Below are 19,740 nucleotides of genomic sequence, written 5' to 3' on the forward strand. Positions count from 1 at the left end.
CCACCTTTAACTTCTGCAATGCTGATGGTGGTGGCGCTGCCATCAGAACTGGGTCCCTGGCCCGCAGCTGCCACTCTCCAAACACCCAGTTCTGAAGGCAAACACTGCCACCAACAACAGTACAGAAGTAAGGGTGACAATACCATGCCCATTCAAGGAGCAATCTCCCCATTTTCCTCCCATTTTTCCACTCTGATCTTCCCCACACTCCTGGATTTGTGTCCAGGGAGGCTGCCCTACTCGTCCCATTCTGGTTACAGCCCTGTCCAAAACTCTCCAAGATTATTGAATGCACCAGTGGAGGGAGAGGGGAAGCATGCTGAAAACCTCAAAATGTAGGCAAAACTGGACTGTGCAAAGAAAGATAATTTAAAACAAAACTGCGGAGGAAGCTTAATATTGTGCAATCCACAATTTCCACACTATTGCAAATGTAGTACCTTATAAAGACTAAATAAATGAACTTACATTTTTAAATTGATTATGCAAGAGAATTACATTTAATATAACGTTCTACAGATAAAGAGTTATTAAAATGATATTATTTAAAGGACAGCCCTACAATGCTCATTTTGATTTTCTTTCAAGAGAGTATGACAGTATGCCTACAGGGTTTGTAAAGGTACAGAAATATAATCAGAATTATTTTGAGTTCCTCTAAGTATCTAAAAAAACGACATGCAGAAGTTACTTTCCTCAGTTTGCATGTGCAATTCCAGAAAGACAATTACTCTAGGATTTCTATATTTAAAATAATCACTACAAATTATATCAATTCCTCTTAGTTTTAATTAGGTATGAAATCAAATATTGCATTAAGAAATCTTGATGCTTTAATGAAGCACCGTGTGTAATTTCAGTGTATGATATACAAGCAGTACAGAAATATTTTCTATAGGAAAAATAAATAGAAAATATGTGTAAACATTCTAGATGAAGCCTGCCACCCACTGAAGTCAACTGCAGAACTGCCACTGACTTGAACGGGGCAGGATTTCACCTCTACTTTTAAAGAATATACAAGTGATAGAACATTTTAAAAAAATGCATACAATTCTATGTGCAACAATTATTTAATTTTGAACATTTTATATATGAATATTCAATTCATATTTATTGCGTCTCCTTAATTCAGTCTCTTCTGATTCCAGTGTCTCTTTATTTGTTATTTCTTGCACTTTCATCACCTTTGGCTCAACCAGCTGACTACAAGTGAATTCATCATCACACAGTTCATGCTCTTCCTTTCTGTAACAACCATCATCAGTATCTTCCAGCAGATCTTTAATACTGTGATCTTCATTGTCATCTGTTTTTTCCTGAGTGTGTTTGTCAAGTGACTGAATGAGATCTTCAAGTTTGTCATTACATGTGTGATTAACATCTTAGTTTACAAAAAAAGAAAATGGAGATTTAAGATTAGTGATAGGGTTTTCAGTTTCGAAAGGTATTCTTAGATGTTTCAGTTCTAATTCCTCAAAAAAGTCTGACTAATGCATTAGGACCGACTGAAAGCTCATGATGCATTCAGATAATTTCAGTCTCACTAACAAAGCAGCAGATGACTTCTGGTTCTAATTGTATTCTGGTAAAATTAAGATGTGTTCTCTCTAAAGATCCAATGTCTCAGTTTGTAACTAGCTACATCTCAAATAAGATGTGAGCTGCTACTTTTACATCGAATACAACTAATGACAAAAATAAGATTTTAAAATACTGTCTGATAATATCCAGTAGTCTGAAATAAGAACTGTATTGCATCCAACATGTATGAACTGATCATTAAATTATTTTACAACTTAAGTAAGCAGAACACTGATTTTACTGTAATAAGGGTCTACAACATTGAGAAAAGTACCTTTTAGTTTTGTTTCTGATTTATCCAATCCACTTTCCTTCATCAGCTGTCTAATGGACTGGAGCTGTGTCAATATTTCATCTTTCTGTTCACAAGCCAAAGCATTAACACTGAAATGAAGAAAAGCAGACATAAGCAGCTGAAGGTTCATCTGAGCTATAGCTAGAAGTGAATACTTGTCAAAACTGCACCAAAATATTATTTTGACTCCAAAACACACTGAACTGCTTTTCTCAGGTAAATTACTACTATTATGGTTGGATGAGTGACAAAATCTGTCTGACAACAAGTCATTGTATTTCTCTGAATATTGAGAAGAAAGTAAAACTGAAAAATAGCTACTGGCTGATTACTGATTTTTTATCATGAGTGTTACAGTTGAAGTGGTACCCACTGAAAGAAGAAATTGAAATGAAAGCTATTCTAGACAACCTTGTCTAAATAAGATCTCAGAGGGGGAACATTACAGCTTGGATAAAAGAGTGTCTTATCAAGAGGTTTTGTTTTGAAGAGATTGCCTTTATAGTATTAACCAGTTGTAAGTTTGTCATTTAATTTTCTGATTTACTAAGGAGTTTAAACACATGCAGAACCTGATAAATTTAGTAATATGTTGAAAGTGATTAAGTTCAAGAACAGCACTGAGATAATACATTTGTTTTAACTGGTCTCAAGAAAGGTATCAAACATACAGTACTCAGTTCACATAAAGATAGATATTCTTCATTGCCACTATACAAGACCCCCAATTAGTGTGCCTCAACCCTACTTCAGGGAAGGCACTTTTACAGAAGTATAAGTAGCTCATGTTAGTTATTCCCTAAGAAGTTTTCTACCGAGGCTACCAACCTATCAGAAATTATGATGATCCCTTATATACATTCATAGCCATCTAAATCAAATAAGATAATTTCATAAAAGGTCATATATGATAGCTATCAAATGGTAATTACTATTGGTTACTACCCATGATCTGGAGGAGGGCAAGTAAGAAACTCCATATTATGTATCAGTCATAAACTATCCAATCCCTTGCAAATAATTTCAAATGTAATTTAAGTTTACTTTATATTTAGAAGAGATTTTGCTAAAAACTACTTCTTTCTCCTTCCTCAGAATCTGTATTAAGTTTCAATGAAGATCAGTTTCTCTACAATTGGGCTTCCTATAGTTTTGAAGACAAACTTTATTAAAAATCATTTGAGAAACTAGGGATTTTACTTAGAACATTTAAGATAATAGTACTGTTTCTAAAGAATTAAAGCAAATTGGTGAACTTGTTATAAACAGTTATTTTGAATGTGACAAGACAGAAATATACCACTTTGTAGTACAGGCAGTCCCCGGGTTACGTACAAGATAGGGACTGTAGGTTTGTTCTTAAGTTGAATTTGTATGTAAGTCGGAACTGGGGCATATTGTACCCCAGGTGTCCCCGATTCAGCCGCTGCTGAAACTGACCAGCGGCTGACTACAGGAAGCCCGAGGCAGAGCTGCTTTGCCCCGGGCTTCCTGGAATCAGCCGCTGATCAGTTTCAGCAGCAGCTGACTTGGGGACACCTGGGGTAGAGCAGCTGGGGTGCTGCCAGGTTGGTCCCCGCAGCGCCGAGGTGCGGCGCTGCGGAGACCAACCCGGCAGCGCCCCAGCTACTCTGTCCCAGGTGTCCAGATTCAGCCGCTGTTGAAACTGACCAGCAGCGGCTGAATCGGACATGCCTGGCACAGAGCAGCTGGAGTGCTGCTGGGTTGGTCTGGCAGCGCCCTTTGCTCCGCGTCTCCCTGGTCCAGCAGACCAGGGAGACGCAGAGTGGCTTTTCTCGCCGCGGAAGACGCGGGCGGCGGGACCGCGGTGCGTCTCGGCGGTCCCGCCGCCCGCGTCCTCCGCGGCGAGAAAAGCCTGGTTTGCTGGGGGGGGGGGGGGGGGGGGCACTACCTGCGCCCCCCCCAGCAGACCAGGGAGACGCGGGCGGCGGGACTGCCGAGACGCGCCACAGTCCCGCCGCCTGCGTCCTCCGCGGCTTTGCTCCGCGTCTCCATGGTCTGCTGGGGGAGCCCCCCCAGCAGACCAGGGAGACGCAGAGCAGCTTTTTTCGCCACAGAGGACGCGGGCGGTGGGACCGCCCAGACACGCCGCAGTCCCACCGCCCGTGTCCTCCGCGGCTTGGCTCCGCGTTTCCCTGGTCTGCTGGGGGCCCCCCCCCAGCAGACCAGGGAGACGCGGAGCGGCTTTTCTCGCCGCGGAGGACGCGGGTGGCGGAATCGCCGCGGCGCGTCTCGGCGGTCTGCTGGGGGGAGGGGGGTGCAGCTACTGCGGGGTTCCCTCACCCCGTTTGTAAGTAGGAATCCGACGTAAGTCGGATCCACATAACCCGGGGACTGCCTGTATTATCATCCCATGTTACTATGCTGCTTACATGTGTATGTCAATAAGGGAGCTGTCTGTAGGAATGCTAGTTTAAATCTACAGAGCCGCCTACTCTCTGTACAGCATTATACAAATGCTACGTTACAAAAAAGGTTTCTCTGTACCTCTTACCTCCAAAAATAATATGATCTACTGAGATGTTTGTAATTCCCTACAAGTTAGAAGTCATTACTGTAACTTTATTTAATGCATAAACGGTGTTCCTTATCCTGGACTTACTCACCAGTTTGACAGTGGATCTAACTGAGTCAATAAAGAATTTAAAATTTTCTCTGTTTGTGCTAGATGCTGCTCCAGTTCCAAAAGCTGATGCTCTAAAAGAGAAACAGTGTATTAGACATACTACACTGCAAAATGGCAGCAAATAAAAGCCAATTATTGTTTTTGTTCGGTACACATCATTATATAAAATAACCCTTTCTCTGTAAAACTTTAGAGTGACTGTATAAGAAATTGCTCAGCGCTTGACACTACCTTATGAAAAAAAGGAACAACTGGAGTTCAGAAGTAATTGAAAAAAGCTCTATGCACACAAATATTGTCCTAGGCACGATGGGGAAGACACACTAATAGGCTACCAGTATTTGAAGGATGTAAACACTATCAAAGGCACAAGAGTTGTTTAGGGTAGTAAATAAAAATCAATATAACTAGAAGCTATAAAGGGAAAATCATGACTAAAAAGACAAGACATCCTGATAGTAACTAATAAGCTCTACTACAGGCTCCCTTGTTGCTGAAACCACATGACTCAGTTTTTAGTCTAGGCTCAATAAGACACAAGAAAGTGTGTCGTGGAAAATGATCCTTTATTCATATGCAATGGCAGTGAATTACTCCATTACACTTTACTACATCTCTTCTGTAAAGCTGTTATGATTTTTAAATTCATTGAAGTTGGACATGCCCAGTCTGACCTACTTTAAAAATGACAAGAATTCATACTGATCTTCTGCTCAAGAGTGTGACTCAAAAAAGCAGGTGGCAATCTACCTGAAATACCAACTCCACTCATCTCCCCAAAGTACTTTATTGGAGAGTATTCAACTGACCATAAGAATGGCCATATGGGGTCAGACCCATGGTCCATCTACATTGGCATCTTGTCTTTCGACAGTGGTCAGTGCCAGAGTTAATAAATAGAAGAAAGCAATTATTGAGTAATTTAAGCCTGTTATCCACTCCCAGCTTCTCACAGTCAGGGACATCCAGATCACAGGATTGCACCCCTCACCATCTTGGTTTATACCATTGAGGTACCTATCCTCCTTGAACTTATCTACTTTAGTTTTGAACCCAGCTATACTTTTATCCTTCACATCATTCCCTAGCAATGAGTTGAACAGGTTGGCTGTGCATCGTTAGAAGAAGAGCTTCCTTTTCTTCTAAACCTACTGCCTATTAATTTCATTGTATGACTACTGATTGTAGTGTTATGTGAAGGAATAAATACCACTTCCTTATTCACTGTCACACCAGTCATGATTTTAAAGGCCTCTATTATATTCCTCCTTCATTGTCTCTTTTCCAAATTGAGATGTCCCAGTCTCATTACTTCTGTATCATGCCCCTGATCTTTGCTGACATTCTCTGTACTTTTTCCAATTCTAATATATCCTTTCTATAAAGCAGTTAAGATTTTTAAATACACTGAAGTTGGACATGGAGAGGGAGTGACCAGAACTTACATACCCCAGCAAGGTATGTACATACCACTACTTTATATATTGGCATTATGACATTTACTATCTTTTCTTCTATCCTTTTCCTAAGGGTTCCTAACATTGTTAGCTTTTTTTTGACTGCTGCTGCACATTGAGCAGAAGTTTTCAGATAACTATCTACAAAGATGCGAAGATCTCTTTTTAAGTGGTAAAAGCTAATTTAGATCCCACTTTTTAATGTACAACTGGAATTATGTATTCCAGTGTGCATTACTTTGCATTTATCTACCAGAAAAGTCCTGTTACTGTAGGTTATTCTAAATGTATATTGTATCCTTATTGCCAAACAGAATAAGCTAACCAATCAACAAAAGTCATGCCCTTAGCATACTGAAAGCAAAGAATCACAAATAGCTCCTTGATGACCTAAAAATCCAGAAGGAATGCTAAAAATGTGGAAACATGGACAAACTGCTGAAGATGAACACAAAACAATGGCACAAGCATGTAGAGACAAACATCAGAACACCTAAGGCACAAAATGTATTTCTCCTAGTAAGAAACATGAAAGGCAATATGCAGAGGTTCTAGAATTACATTAAGAGAAAGAGAAAGGAAAGTATTGGACCGCTGTTTAGCAGGAAGAGCCCTAGCAACAATTGACATCAAGAAAGCTATGGCACTGAAAGCCTGTTTTGCTTCAGTCTTCCATAAAAAGGTTAACTGTGACCAAATACTTAACACAACATTAAGAAAAAGAGGGAAGGAACACAAAAGACAGAGTAAGGGAAGAACAGATTAGAGCAGCAATGGGCAACCAAGGCTAGTGAGTGACTGGCCTTCCATCTCAGTGAACCACAAGATTGTTGTAAACAAGATGTTCTCCTGAGAGGTTAGTTTTGCTCACTGTGCTTGCACACCTAAAATTTGCAAGCTGTGCTAACTGAACCATAGCAGTGCTTTTGATGCAGAGGAAGCGTGCAGCTCTCACAGACAATATTGTGTGCAAACAGCATGCACTCACTTCATGCGCCCTTGATTTACGCATGTCAATTTAGTAATACTGGTAGGAAAAAAATAGTGGAATCTGGCAACCCTGAGCATGGGTGGTAAACAAAATATCTCATTGACCGCACATAGAAACCTGAAGGGCTGCATGTGGCCCTTAGGTCACAAGTTGCCCACCACTGGGTTAGGGAATATTTAGATACATGAGATGCACTCAAGATAGCGGGGTGACAAAGTTTACCCTGGAAACTTAAGGAACTAAACATAGCAATCTCAGAACCATTAGGAATTATCTTCAAAAATTCATGGAGGATGGGTAAGCTGCCAGAAACAGCAAATATAGTACATATCTTTAAAAAGGGGAACAAAGAGGATTCAGAAGATTAGAGACCAGTCAGCCTGTGATAACTCATTCCAGTATTTTTCCAGGAAACAAAAAAATCAAGTTGTAGGTACCTACAGGATAACAGGGTTTCATGTAATAGCACAGATGGATTCATCAAAAATAAATCATGACAGGCCCCTTTTTTGAAACGCTTACTGGCCCAGTTCTTGGAAAAAGCATTACATGTGACAGATCTTGATGTTAATAAAGCTTTTGACACGGAGCCACATAACAGTCTCATAAGCAAACTAGGGAAATGTAGTCTAGAGGAAATTATTGTAGAGTGGATGCACAGTGGGTTGAAAGACAGTTCTCAAATAGCAATTATCAATAATTAACTGTCAAATTGGGAGGGCAAATCTAGTTTGGGTCGCAAAAGGGTCAGTCTGGGGTCTATTACTATTCAATGTTTCCACTAATGGCTTGGAATGAAAAGGAGAATATGCTTGTAAAGTCTGAAGATGATATAAAGCTAAACACTTTGAAGGTTGGGATTAGAATTCAAAATGACATTGAGGAATTAGTCTGTAATCAACACAATGTGTCTTGAGAAAAGAAAGCTGAGGGGGACATTAGTCTTCAAATATACTAAGGGCTTTTATAAAGAAGATAGTGCTGAATTGTTCTCCATGTCTACTCAAAGCAGTACAAGAACCTGGTTTAATCTGAAGCAACATACTTTTTAGGTTGAATATTAAGCAAAACATTCTCAGTGAAAAGACAGGTAAGCTCTGGAATAGGCTTCCAATGGAGGCCATGGAATCCCACTGGAGGCTTTTAGGATCAGGTCGGACAAACTCCTGTCAGGAATGATGTAAGTATAGTCGGTTCTCCCTCAGCACAGTGGATGATCTAGACAACTGCTGAGTCCCTTCTACGCCCACATTTCTAAGTATGCCACTACTGAGCATTGTTCTATTCCTAAAATTAGGTGCTTGGGCATGCGTTAAGTTTAACAGTCTTGCTAATGTTCTTCAAAGCATTTTAACAAACCAAAGGACTGGGTTTTGTTCTGCAACATATCAATAAATGCATAGTTTAATTTCAGAAGGAAAACTATATACTTTATGACTTTGCATATTCTGAACTGATGCCTTGCCTGTTTCTTTTGCCTTGTCATCAGTATTTTTCTCTTTCTTAGAAGGACTTCCTTCTTGGGATTTCATCTAAAAAAAAAAAAAAAAGTCAAGTTACACATAAGCCTACAAAATAGCTTAGTATGTGTTTTAGATATGTGTTTAAATAAGAATTTTAAATGTATTAAGTTTCAGTTATTTGTGATATTCATTCACTCACACTCGATCCCGTCCACTCCTTAAACAAAGTGAAGTCAAATGCAGCAAAGCTCTCACTGAAACTGTCCAGAGGTCTGTGCCAAAAGTGACAAAATTTGTGTAATGTCCATGAAACGTTTATCCAAATCACCGATTCTTTTAGTACACCAAGCGTCCTATTGCATTCAGCAGACGCATTATATAAAACAAAATTTTATTTCATATAATTGCACTTGAAATACCCACTTCAGAATCAGACAATGTCTTGTATAGGCTGCCAGACAACGAGCTAAGCATAACAAAGACTGTATAAAAACTACATTCAAGATCCTACATATGTTCGTCACTGCACAATATTTTGACTTCTGCCTCATGTAAGCACACAGAAAAAATACTGATTTACAGTGCCATCTTAAACTAGGTGCCACATTTTAGTCAAAACAGTTTACAGAATTTTTCAAGTCACCATATGAACAATGCATGAAAATTCTGGTATAAAGCAAGTGCACAAATTGGTCTCTCAAATTTATTATGAGAAATTTGTTTTAGTAGACACATAAACACCTTCAATTTACATTTCACTGCAAAATCCTTTAGAAATGTAACCTCTAGACTGGGGTGGGCAAATTTTTCAGTCTGAGGGCCACATCAGGTAGGGAAATTACATGGATGGCTAAGTAGTGAAGGCTAGGAGAGGCTGTAACTCCACAAATAGCCAGTTGTAGCCTTGCCCCTGCACCCTCTCCCCCACAATATCCTGCTCCATATCCAACCACCCTGCTCCACGCCCCATGACCGCACTGTCCAGAGCACCAAGGCTGGCAGTGAGGTGACCGCACTGCCCAGATGGTGCAAGAGTTAATGCTGGGGGGGGAGGAGGGAGGAGGGAGAGGGAGGGAAGGGAAGCAGAAAAAGAAGGACCGCACTACCCCTGCTCACCACTGTCTGGGAGTTGGGCTGGCTCCTTCATAGAATCATAGAATAATAGGACTGGAAGGGACCTCAAGATGTCATCGAGTCCAGCCCCCCGCCCTCAAGGCAGGACCAAGCTCCGTCTACACCATCCCTGACAGATGTCTATCCAACCTGTTCTTAAATATCTCCAGAGAGGGAGATTCCACCACCTCCCTTGGCAATTTATTCCAATATTTGACCACCCTGACAATTAGGAATTTTTTCCTAATGTCCAATCTAAACCTCCCCTGCTGCACTTTAAGCCCATTACTCCTTGTCCTGTCCTCAGAAACCAAGAGGAACAAATTTTCTCCTTCCTCCTTGTGACACCCTTTTAGATATTTGAAAACCACTATCATGTCCCCCCTTAATCTTCTTTTTTCCAAACTAAACAAGCCCAGTTCATGAAGCCTGGCTTCATAGGTCATGTTCTCTTGACCTTTAATCATTCTTGTCGCTCTTCTCTGTACCCTTTCCAATTTCTCCACATCTTTCTTGAAATGTGGCGCCCAGAACTGGACACAGTACTCCAGCTGAGGCCTAACTAGTGCAGAGTAGAGCGGCAGAATGACTTCACGAGTTTTGCTTACAACACACCTGTTGATACAACCTAGAATCATATTTGCTTTTTTTGCAACAGCATCACACTGTTGACTCATATTCAACTTGTGGCAAAGCTGTCCTGACCCCGACCACTGGCGGGAGGTATGGGTCAGGCCCACCGACAGAAGGATGGGGGAAGCAGTTGCCCTGGGGCCCAATGATTCAAAAGGGCCCGGGGGTCTGGCCGCCATTGCTGGTGCTGCAGCAGCGCCTGGAACCCTGAGCCCTTTAAATCACAGCTGGAGCGTCACCTGCATTTGGGTTCCTCTGCTATAAACCACTTAAGTATACAAGACAATTAAGGCTCCATTCGTGAACATATCAATGTATGTGAGCTGCCTCAACTACAGTATGTTAATAAAGCCTTATATTTAGCTAAGTGATAACAATTTCCAAGTATGTCAAGAATATAAACACTGAGGATGCTGAAGAATGCCAGCATAAGGGGTGGTAGGGAACATCATCACTGGGAATTATAACATACATTAAGACTTTTTTTTTTTTAAATGTATGCTGAATGTTAGCAAAATTTTCTTGATAAGGCCCTGGGATTGCCCTTGCAAGAAAAAATAGTGGAAGTTCTATTACTTAGGACAGCTAAAAGGCAAATTGCTTTTAATATTGGATAAGCAACCGTCAGTAAGACCTTTTCTCTCCAGCCACCCAGTTAGTCTTTTGTAACACAGACCCTCATCATGAGTCTCAATGATCACTATCTCCTCCTCTCCAGCTTTGACAAATGCAGTCTGCTCCACTTATCTTGCTGCAAAAATAATTTTCATGGCTCACTACTTCGACTACATCATCCTCCTTTGCATGCATCCCTCTCCCCATAACAAACAAGCTACTCTTCTTTGCTTTTAAGGCTCTCCACAGTACCCCTGGCAAAATTCTGCAACAAAAAAATTCTGCAGGTTTCATCTGTCAAAATAACACTCCTAAGAATCCTAGTACCGATGAAGGAATTCTGCACTGAAAATTAAAAATTCTGTGCTTAAAAATTTTTGAATTCTGCAAAATTTTGCCTATTTGTCAAAAAACACAGTAACACAAAAGCAATATAAACACTCTATTTTTAATTATTTTGGTAATTTATATCAAAATACTTGTCAGCAAATAATTAAAAATTATATGATTATGTTGTTGCTACTGCGTTAATTCGACAAATAAAATATGTGAAATTTTAAATTTTTTGGCATACAATTCCCTGTCAGAGGCTGGGAATGGGAGACAGGAGAGGGATTACTGAAGATTCCCTGTTCTGATCACTCCCTCTTGGGCAGCCGGCATTGGCCACTGTCAGAAGACAGGATGCTGGGCTAGATGGACCTTTGGTCTGACCCAGTATTGCTGTTCTTACATTATTTTATTATTTGTCATAAAAAATCTGTATCTCTTTTGCTCTTTTCTTATTTGAATTATTTCAGACATACTTAACGTTTAAATGATTATATTGTGTTATTTTGACAAATGAAACGCAGAATTTTTTAGGTGCAGGCAACTCTGTGGGAGGTACAGGGGGTGGCAGAAGAGAGGGAGATCTGGATGCATAGGGACTTATTGGGGATATCTGGGTGCAGAAGAGTCCAGATGAAGATGGTTAGAGGTCAACTGGGCAGAGGGGAAGGTGTCTAGATACTGGGGCTCAGTGAGGTGAGTGGGACTCAATGTGGGGTCCAGGAGTAGGGGGTTTCCAATACAATGGGTGAGGCCTGATGGGATGGGGGGTTTCTGGGAGCAGAGAAACTTGGATGCGGTGAAGGGGGGCTCCTGATATAGGGGGTGAGTCTTAGCAGGGTGAGGGTTCGGAGGGCTCAGTGAGGGAGAACAGCTCCCCCTACACTAACCCTTCCCTTCATGGAGGAGAATGATGCAGACAGGAAGTGGGGACGCAATGGTCACTATATGTGCTGCTGTTCCCACTGACTGACCAACCTCCATACATCTGAATCTTTCTTTCCCAACACACATCCAATGCCACCATCAAATCTTACTCCCTCCCAATACCATGCAAAACCCTTTACATCACCCACTGCACTCAAACACCCAATCACCCAACCCCCATGCAGAGTCTCTTGAAGTCAGGGAAATTTCTGGAGTTTGATCTGAGTTAGGCCTAGCTTCTCCAGGCAGGGGCGGAGAACTCCATCTCCATCCTCCTCCTCCCTTGCCCAGTCAGGACTAACATCCCTGAATAGCCAGGGCATCCCAGGTCTCCCCTTTCTCCCCTACAATCACTTCCCCCTCCCTAGCAGCATGGGCACATCTGTTTTGGCACCTGGAGTAATAGGGGGAGATGTGAGTGAAACTGGTACAATTTCTCTTTGCTTCTCCAAATAAACCATTTTTTCTGTGGGGAAGCAACCAGAATCTGCCAGGAATCATGTTTCTGTGTGCAAACAGTAGTGCAGAATTCCTCCAGTAGAAAACCTAGCGTGTTAGTGCACTTTAAAAATCACACCCCTCTGGCATGTTTTGCAGTGCCACTTAACCATTCTCTCAGACTGTGAGAATCACCTTCTACTCCACTCCAAATCAGTCTGAAGAGGAGGGAAGAGAGAGAGAGCAGTAAACAGCACAGCTTTTATTTTGCAGCTCATCTTTGAAACCATACTGAGCAAAAGCCAAACTAAGTGGATTTTAAAGAATAATCTGCATGGACTCAGGGGAGGAACAAATGACCTATTTGGGCTTTACCCTCTGACACTACTATGGTTAATGTTGTTATATTTAATATTTACCTTTAGGAATTTGTATGCTGCAAACACCCCCACGCCAATAGCATACAAAGGCATGAGAGTAAAAGCTAATTCTTTGCCATTTCCTCTAGTTCTCTCACTCCTCCTGTCCTTTTCAATTGCATTCCTCATCTGCTGAAAACTTTGGTATGCTTTACTTTCTGAATTCAGGAAGTTCTGATGTGACTGCTGAACTCCCTCAGAGCCATCTGCAAAATGAAAGATTTCAAAAGAAAAAAGTTTAGCCTTGTAGTTAATTTCCAAGTAAGACTGTTCTGAGATTTTCGTCCTCCTAGATTCATCATGTCTTTAATATTGGGTCAATTAAACCAGTTACAGAACAGCCACATACAAGATCACAATAGATCTACCATATGCATTGCAAATAATATTTTAAAAAATTCTCAAAGTAAGTTTCTCTTTGTCTACAAAGCTACTAAAAACACCGTAAAAATTACCAGGCAATCTCATTTTTACTAACAGAAATAACTTGGCAAAGTAATTGCAAACTGCAGTTAAGTATAATCAATAATACACTGACATTAAAATCAAAATGCAAAGAGCAATCTGGCATTGAACTCAAACCTACTGAAGTCTGGAACTGCCTTTTAGTATTAGCATCAAACTTTCACTTATTTTCCCATACAAAAAGCTTTACTTTCAGTATTATCTAACTTCAAAAACAAAAATTTAATATTTCGCTTTCTGAATAAAAAACATTGGACTATAATAAGCAGATTAGCATATGTAAAATATGGGTTTTAGCTGTAAATTCAGTGTTACTATAACCGCTCTTACATATGCGCAGGAGTATGTGCCATACCTCAGTAAAGTTAAATATTTACTGAAAAAAATAAAGTACATTATAATACATATGCAGAAAACATTTTCCAAACACTTAACTTGAATTCTAAAAAGGCTTACCATATGTCTCATTAAGATGTCCTATTGACAACCGAATCAACAAGAAGTCTGGAGGAAAGCAAGAAAAGTACTGAAGCATGAAAATCTGCCTCTCATATATTAATATGGTCTAGAAAATGGCAAATGAAACGTTAGCAACCTTGATGTTGCTAACAAATATATACCCTTAAAATGAAAGCAACATGAAATTTCTGACTACAATTCTATTTCCTGCCCCGGAAATAAGTAACAAATGCATTCTTAGCTAAAGTGCCACCTCCTAACTTCTAATATCCTTCAGAAAGCCAACATTGCCAAGGATCTCTAGTGAGAATAATGAAGAACATAATTCACCTACATGTTGGACCTCCCTGGGCCAGCACCCTCAGGATCTGACTGGTCCCAGATCAGGGATTTTGCCAAACTAGGGTAGGTAATTTCTGACCCCCCTGCCACAGGCCCCTCCTGGCCGACTTTCCCCCTCTGCTGCCTGGTCACAGGCCTCCTGGCCGACCTCCCCCCTCTGCTGATGGCCCTATGGGCCTTCCCAGCCCTGCTGCCATGCACTGGGCTCCTGACCCTGCTGCCCAGCATGGCTCCCAAATTCCAGCCCTCCGCTGGGAGGCTCTGCTCTCTAAACCTGAAAAAGAGAGTACCGAAGTCTAGGTATTTTAGCATTTCAGCAAACTCTAGTTCCAACAGTTGGGCAGTTTGACTCTTTAGGTGCTTACAGACTACCAGTTCTGCCTATTTGGTTTTCCCATACGCTCTGCTCCTTGTTTCCCACCCCCTTCCTTTTTTTTTTCCTTCCCCCCTCCCCGCATCTCCCCTATTTATTTTGGGTCTGCGCACCCTAAACTCAAAACTCCGGTCATCTGAAGAAGTGGGCTGTGCCCACTAAAGCTCATGATACCATCTACATGTTTTGTTAGTCTATAAAGTGCTACCAGACCATCTGTTGTTTTTTAAGTTTATCCTGTACAGACTAACTCAGCTACCCCCTGAAGCTTCTTTAAACTTTGTTAGCAAATACTATCTGAATATTATTTTAATTTAAATGATTTTAATAGATTATAAGTAGTTTAGGTCTTAACACAGATTGTCAATCTCAAATTTGATTTTAAATAGGTTTCTTAAAATGAAATGTAAATGTTAAAAATCCATCAAAAAAGTATTAATTTTTATCTATCCTGCATCCAAGTCTCCTCCAGTAATGGGCATGCAACATATTCAGATGCAGGAGGGATCTCTTGTAACTCAGTAGAAACCCCAATATTACTTATTAGGGCTGATGAGCTAAAGTTCTCTTCCTTAGTTCTTAATGGCCTGATGGATGATAACCAAAATAAAGGTGTGATTCTCAAGCTTTCATAGGTACCTAGTAAAAGAGAAAGTTCTTCAAGTGATTGCCCACATGGAATCCACTCCTGGTATGCATATGCCTCATATATGCAAGATCAGATTCTTATGGTCACCACCATCATTTGCCATCCCAGAGTTCCTCACATCCCAGAAAGGGCATACAGGGTATGTTTACACTGAAATAAAATATCACTGGCTGGCCTCTGTCAGCTGACTCCAGCTCACAGATTTCACATCATGCGGCTACAAAACTGCAGTGCAGATGTTCAGACTCAGGCTAAGAGACTGGGCTCTGAGAACCCATGAGAGATGAAGTAGTATTCTTTTGTATTTTTATTAAATAATTAGTTGTTAGATTTATTTAATTGCTCCAGCTTTAAAAAAAAGCCTCTCCCAGCAGTGTTTCTTGTAAGCTGTACATTTGTGTGGCCACTCAGGAGAGATTCAAATGCCACTCTGCTGATTAGCCGAGTGCCCACGGTTAAGACGTTTTTTTCTACTGGTGCTGCAGATTTGCACATGCCTCAGTGCACATACACAAATTTATTCCATATGTGGATGAAAAACACACACACGTGGATGGAAAAGATTAGCGGGAACATTGTTCCCACATAAGTTTCCTTTAGGCTAAACACCATTCCCTACCTCTGCACAGAGTAGGCAGACACCAAGTCTCCAGGATTAAAAAGGTTATCCTCCATGCATCATTCTATAGGTTAAACCTAAATGTAAAGGCATTCTGAATTGCACATAAAGATGTACACATTGCACAGAGCCTCGTAAATTGCCCATTTTATGCCCAAGCATTCATCAGTGAATCATCAGAAATCGTAACACTCTCTGGTTTACAACTGCCTTCAACTTTTCAAATCACAAGGTTGTCTCAAGTTGAATTCATCTAATTAATTGCAAATATTAAAATGGACCACTTGCCTTTAGAAACGGAGTGCTAAATTCTTGGACGGTATAAATTAGCACAGTTCCATAAAATTTAGATCAGATAAGGATTTGCCTTTAGTGAACAGCCAGAAACTCAGCACTGATGAAGATTATTAGTTTTAAACAAACATAAGCACCCTTTTCCAGCAGCTCCTCCTGTGCAACTGTGCTGCCTCCAAACCCATCCCCAGACCTTCCACAAAACTGTCTGTCCTGACTGAGGCCTGTAAAACCCACGCTATAAGACAAAGTGTGTGTGTGGGGAGGAGGGAGAGGAAACAGTACAGCCAAATAGAGAGAGCTGCTTAAGCTGTACACTTGTGTGGCCACTCAGGAGAGATTCAAATGCCATCCACCTAGAGGTGTCTCCTTATCTCTTTGAAGTGTAGAAACAGCCCCTGGACAGTCCTGCACTGGCCCTGTGCTTCCTATAGCATTTCAAAACGGCAGCACCACATGGAGCCTGGGGTCAGCAGGGGAGTCCCCAGCTGACCCCGGGCTTTATGCAGCACTGCCGCTTTGAAACACTGCAGGGAGCCCAGCTGACCCCTCGCTCCATGTGGTGATGCTGCTTTGAAATACCGCATGCAGCCCCACCCAGGTTGGGACTCCCCAGTTGGCCCTGGGCTGTACACTACATTTCAAAGCCACAGACCCCAGGCTCCATGTGGCACTGCCACTTTGAAATGCTGCCTGCAGCCCGGGACAGTTTGGGACTCCATAGCTGGCCCCAGGCTGCATGCGAGTTTCAAAGAGGCAGCACCACGTGGAGCCCAGGATCTGGTCCCGGGCTCCACGCAGTGTTGCCCCTTTGAAGTGCCCCTGCAGCCTCTTTTTGATAGAGGCAGCAAGAGGGAGAAAGCAACTAGTCAATTAGTCATTCACATCCCTAATCCGCATATGTGAGTAAAAATTTGTATTCATGCAGGGCAATAACAGTTATGTTTACTTTGTGCACCAGAACACTGGGTGAGTGTAGAAAGTTAGAGAGTTTGATGCACTCCCAGCTGATTGTCACAAGACTCTTCAATCTACCCTCTGATGTGTAGCACAGTAAATATCATAAGCTCACAAAGCAATTTTAAGTACAGTATTGGCCACAGGTAAGTGTTCACAGGTAAGGTAGGAGGGAAGAGCTAAGACCTAGTCTATATTATACAGCTGGGTTGATAAATGCTGCCTTCAGTCCACCTAGCTGTGGAAGTGTCTTCACTTAAATTTGACTGAGGCTGATGTAAGTGCCTCTTTACATCAATTTAATAACACCCCTCCCCAAACAACCAAGGTAAATGTAATTAAGTCAACACAGCATCAGTTGTTTACATCAAGTACTGGGTGCTTTCAGGAGGTACCACAAAATGCCAATAAAATTGATACAAAAGAACACACAACACCAACACAATCAGCCAAACCTACACACTCTGGAATGATCTAATAACTGTGGTGGCTGCAGGCCACCATGAGTTAGGTAGACAGAATTTTATTTGTAGACATGGCCCAACAGGCTTCACCTCCCTTCCACATACTCTCCTGACATGTACGTACATATGTACTTGCATGCATGCGTGTGTGACGGACCAGAGTCACAGACTGCATCTACAAATAGGGATGTAAAATCCTGTTTAAATTGGTTAACCATTAAATGTGAAATTTAACTGATTAACCAATTAAGGGGGGGGCACTCCAGCCCAGTTAGGCTGGAGTGCCCTCCCCTGCCACAGCCCAACTGGAGCACCCTGTCACAGACAGGGGCAACTCCAGAAACCCAGCCCAGCCCCCGCTTGCAAAGCACCCGGGCCACCACACCCCTGCCTGCAACACGCCTGGGTTGCCTCAGACAGGGCTTACTCTAGATCAGTGTTTCTCAACCAGAGGTATGAGTCACCCTTAGGGGTACTCGAGAGAAGTCTGAGGGGTACGTCAACACAACAGAAAATTGGAGAAAACAATTTTTGTTTTAAGTTTTACAGCGCTTTATTATTTTTGTACTTTTTACACCCAAAATTCCATCACCCGCCCAGCTACGATTAAGTTGTTTAAACAAATGTGTTACAATGATAGAAAAAAAAATTGTGTCTGAAAACTGTAGGTACTAGGGGGTACTTATAATTTTTTAAAGGTCACTTTATAAAAAAACAAAAAAACAAAAAAAACCGTTGAGAAACACTGCTCTAGACTCCCCAGCCCCTCTCCAGGGCAGGGCTGGCGCAGACACCTACCCACAACAGGCTGGGAGCTGCGCCAGCACCCACGGGTTAACCAGAACCAGTAAACATCACCCGTTAGGAGTTAATTAACCTTTCACATCCCTGCCCACATGCTTATCCCCACGCAAGGGAGGAGTAGCAACATAAAAGCGAACTCACAGCCTATTACTCTTCCTCACATCACCCCTCCTGCAACTAGGGGGTCAGTGCAGAGGGCTGGTGGTGGGGAAACAGGGTGCTGGTGCGTGGACAAGTGCGAGGAGCAGACGCGTAACAGGTTGCATCGCCCGTCTCTCCTGCTGCCGGGACAGAAGAGAGGATAGCACGGCGGCTCCTCCGGGGGCAAGTCGCAGCGCTCGGCGGGAAGGGGTGCAGGGACGGTCTGTACCTGTGGGATGCGGAGAGGGATCGTAGTGACCGGGGGCAGCCTTGCCCCCCTGCAAGGTCCTCCCTGCTCCTCCTCCCCCGAACAGCCTGGGCACCGCCACGAGGAGGCAGAGCAGCAGCACGACTGAGACCATGCCCTGCTGGAACGCAGAGACCGCCATGGCTGGGGCCCGGCCCGGCTTTCCTCGCGCCCCGCTCCCAGCAGCTCGCGCCCTGTCCTGCCCCAGCGAGAGGAAGGTCTGACCTGCCGAGGAGCAGCCCGGGATGAGAGGCGGCCCCAGTCGTGCTGCGGCTCCTCCTCCCTTCTCGGTATCGCCCCCGTGCGGGCTCCAGCCTCTCCTCGGCTAGCGGCGGGATCCGTCCAGCTGCAGACAGCGGCGCAGTCGTAGACTAACCCTCACACTCCGCACGCCCTGTCATGGGATAATGGAGACGTGGGGTCCCAGCTCCCACTGCAAACCAGACAGCCCCAAACCATCCGTGAGAGCCAGTTAGTGCCCTACAGTCACGACACAACTACAACACAGGAACATGACGTAGTGCAAGCACAGTCCAATCCATCGCTGCTACACCCTTACGGGACCGCTTAATGCCACAGACAGGTTACAATGCAGGTCACACAGAAATACCGCAATCCTTTTAGTACAATGATAATAAACACGCTATGTAACGACAAATATAAAGTAAAGCATTATAAATATGCCACATTCACAATATTCCCACGATTTAGTAGTGTCAAATGCCTTTTCCCCATGAGACTTTTAGATTGAGATAGGGGAAGATGAAAACCCGCATTTACAGAAGTTTTTTGGGGGGAAGAAGGTTGCTCAGGGAGAGGAGTAGAGGAGTCCTAGGAAATTAGGTGCCGGAGAGCTATAGCTAGATGCCGATGGGACAGAAGGGGGGTTACATTAATGCTCCTAGATGACTTTTGTTGAAGAGGATATAGAAAATGTTGCTGGGGAGGAGTAGAGCCTCTACAGTGGAGAAGAAGCGGAAACGGTTTGGGAGACTGCCAGTGCAGCGGGGGATC

General features: G+C 42.6%; 1 protein-coding gene across 1 annotated transcript; it reads right to left on the reverse strand.

The window, feature by feature from the left end:
- Positions 1 to 469: 469 nt before the first annotated feature.
- Positions 470 to 18,945, reverse strand: CCDC107 (coiled-coil domain containing 107). The gene is made up of 6 exons (XM_006121533.4): positions 18,709 to 18,945; positions 12,913 to 13,118; positions 8,440 to 8,506; positions 4,507 to 4,597; positions 1,859 to 1,968; positions 470 to 1,384 (listed from the first exon to the last, which is right to left on the reverse strand). Exons 1-6 carry the CDS (start codon positions 18,866 to 18,868, stop codon positions 1,089 to 1,091), a joined length of 930 nt encoding a protein of 309 aa, XP_006121595.2. The 5' UTR covers positions 18,869 to 18,945; the 3' UTR covers positions 470 to 1,088.
- Between the last annotated feature and the right edge of the window lie 795 nt (positions 18,946 to 19,740).

This window comes from Pelodiscus sinensis, chromosome 1 (genome assembly GCF_049634645.1).
Source record: "Pelodiscus sinensis isolate JC-2024 chromosome 1, ASM4963464v1, whole genome shotgun sequence".
Classification (NCBI taxonomy): domain Eukaryota; kingdom Metazoa; phylum Chordata; order Testudines; family Trionychidae; genus Pelodiscus; species Pelodiscus sinensis.